Here is a 2,970-nt window from a genome sequence, read left to right as displayed (position 1 = left end):
GATATAATTCTTGTAAACTTTCAAGACCCACGTACTCCATTTGCAATTGAGTAATCAAAGTTGCCCGGCGACTTAGAGCATCCGCTACCCGGTTTTGCTTTCCGCTTTTGTGTGTTAACACAAAAGTAAATTTTTACAAGAATAAGACCCATCGGGCGTGCATTCGACTGATATTCTTTTGCGTATTTATGTACTGAAGGGCCTTGTGATCGCTATGCAAAACAAAGTCTTGATGCAGCAAATAATGCTCCCATTGTTTTAAGGCCCGGACCACCGCGTATAATTCCTGCTCATACACCGTCCACCGCTGTCTCGGAGCGCTGAGCTTTTCGCTAAAAAATTAAATGGGCCTATTCTCCTGTGACAACACAGCACCTATACCAATGGCTGAGGCATCCGTCTCCACAGCGAATGGTTTTTCAAAATTCGGTAAGGCGAGCACTGGTGCCTGTGTTAATGCCTCCTTAATAGCTATGAAGCTTTTGTCCTGCTCTTCTCCCCACACGAAAGATTTATGCTTTAACAACTCGGTTACGGGTGCCATTAATATGCTAAATCCCTTAATGAATCTTCTGTAAAAATTTGCCAAACCATGAAAGCACCGCACTTCCGTGAATGTAGTTGGTTTTGGCCAGTCACGCACAGCTTGGACTTTGCGTGGATCGGCACTAACTCCATCAGCTGAAACTCTAAATCCCAAAAATGACACCATTTGAGTGGCAAATTCACACTTGGCATAATTTAGATACAATTTATGATGTCGCAAAGTTTCAAAAATGTCCTTTAAATGTTTCAAATGCTCCTCAAAGCTGCCACTGAAGACTAGTATATCGTCGAAGTAAGCCACACAACATCGATTCAAAAAAGGCTTTAATACATCATTCATCAGCCTCATGAAGGTAGCAGGAGCGTTACACAGCCCAAAAGGCATTACCTTCCATTCATACAGACCCTCGCGTGTTTTAAAGGCAGTCTTCCACTCATCACCCGGTCTGATTCTGATTTGGTGGTAACCACTCCGCAGGTCAAGTTTAGAGAATACGGTTGAACCGGCCAAGCGTTCCAACATTTCTTCAAATCGTGGCATAGGAAAACGGAACTTGACTGTAATTTTATTGATGGCTCTACTGTCCATACACATCCTCCAGTTCCCATCTTTTTTTGGCACCAACAGCACAGGCACTGCGCAAGGACTTAAACTATGCTGAATTAACTGTTTGTCTAACAGATCATCAACAATCTCCTGCAGCAACTTATTTTCAGCTGGACTGAGCTTGTAATGCGGTAAATTGGGCAGTGAAGATCCTGGCGTAAACTCTATTTAATGCTGAATAGATCGCATTGGTGGTAATTCGTGAGGATGTTTCTCAGAACACACATCCGCAAACTGTGATAATAACTCCGTTAACTCCACTGGATAGTGATTCTGCGGCAACGATTGAGCAACTTCTTTCACAATTACTGCCAGAATGCTTGAAGTTTCACGCCAAGCATTAATCATAGCTGCTGCTGAATCTGAAAACAGAGCAGTTTTTCCCTTTGCGCGTGGAGTCTCCGTCCCCGAAATTCCTGGCAGCAATCTAATCCGTTTTCCATTCCAATCAAAAGCATACGTATTGGATCTGCAGTCGTATAAAGCTCCGACGTCGAACTGCCATGGTCGACCCAAAATGATGTGGCATACATCCATGTCAATGACATCGCACAAGACTTCACTCGAATAACTTTTTCCAATTGAGAATGAAACCCGGCACAAATCTGTCACCATCATCTCCATGCCCTTCTTAACCCAGCTGATTTTGTATGGGTTGGGATTTTTGGTGGTCTTCAATTGTAACGCCTGCACCATTGCACGAGACACAACATTCTCGGTGCAACCGCTATCAACCAACATGTCACATACCTTACCAGCCACGGTGCACTTAGTCTTGAACAAAGCATGCCTTTGTGACGGATTGGGTATTTTAGGGGCTAACAGCAACTTCTCTATAACACAAACCAACTGTTCACCCTCATCCCCAACTACATCTTCATGGGATTCTTCACAGTCTTCTGCATTGTCAGCCAATTCATCGTCTGCTTCAGCATCTACCAATTGCAGCTGGGGTCTAGTCGGACACTCATTCGACTTGTGACCTTGTTGAAAACACCTAAAGCATTTGATATTTCCTGGCTTTACGTAAGGATTATCTTTCGCTGCTACCCGCCCCCGCGGCCACACTTTAGGCTCTGTGTTAGGATTTCCTGCTCCCGCCGATACAACATTTCCTGCTGTCAAGCCTTGCTGTTTATTGCCTTGCGGTGTAACAGCACTAGTTGGTCTACTACTCTCTGTTGCATTCTCTGGTGGCCGCCTCGAGTGACCTCCCCTGTGCGGCCTCTGCAGCTGCATTTCAATCTTCAAAGCATAATTAACAGCCTGTGATAAGGACCACACTTCATTTAATACCAATTTATCCTGGATAGCCTCTTTCAATCCACCAATAAATCTGGCAACAAGTTGGTTGGCATTCTCATTCAAATTGTTGCGGGCGCTTAATCGATAGAACTCTTCGGTGTACTCATTCACGGATCTGTTACCTTGAACACAATGTTGATATTGGACATACAACATTTGCTCAAAATCAGTTGGTAGGTACTGTCCACGCAGCATTTGCTTCATCTGGTGCCAACTCCTCACTGGCCCGCGCCCCTCTCGACGCCTGGATTGCAACAGCTGTTGCCACCGAGCACCAGCTCCCCCTGTTAACCGGCATGCCACGTATTTCACTTGCCTTTCCGGATCAATGTCCATGTACTCAAAGAAGGTTTCGACGGTTCTTTCCCAATCTAAAAAGTCTTCTATATGCAACCTGCCATCGAAATAAGGTATGTCAAGTTTAACTTTAAACTCACCGTGCGTTCTGTCCATAGTTCGCGGCCGTCTGCGACGCCGGTGGCCGAACTCTTCTTCTGAATCGGTAATGTCCA

The 2,970-nt window shown here is 45.0% G+C and overlaps 1 protein-coding gene across 1 annotated transcript; it reads right to left on the bottom strand.

The window, feature by feature from the left end:
* Positions 1-340: 340 nt before the first annotated feature.
* LOC110115397 (uncharacterized protein K02A2.6-like) lies at positions 341-2,911 on the bottom strand. Its single transcript, XM_020848611.2, has 2 exons — positions 1,379-2,911; positions 341-1,273 (listed from the first exon to the last, which is right to left on the bottom strand). The coding sequence occupies exons 1-2, from the start codon at positions 2,909-2,911 to the stop codon at positions 341-343; spliced, it is 2,466 nt and encodes an 821-aa protein (XP_020704270.2).
* Positions 2,912-2,970: the final 59 nt, after the last annotated feature.

Source organism: Dendrobium catenatum, unplaced genomic scaffold (assembly GCF_001605985.2).
Source record: "Dendrobium catenatum unplaced genomic scaffold, ASM160598v2 original_scaffold_80492, whole genome shotgun sequence".
NCBI lineage: Eukaryota > Viridiplantae > Streptophyta > Magnoliopsida > Asparagales > Orchidaceae > Dendrobium > Dendrobium catenatum.
This window is presented reverse-complemented; position numbering and strand designations above follow the sequence as displayed.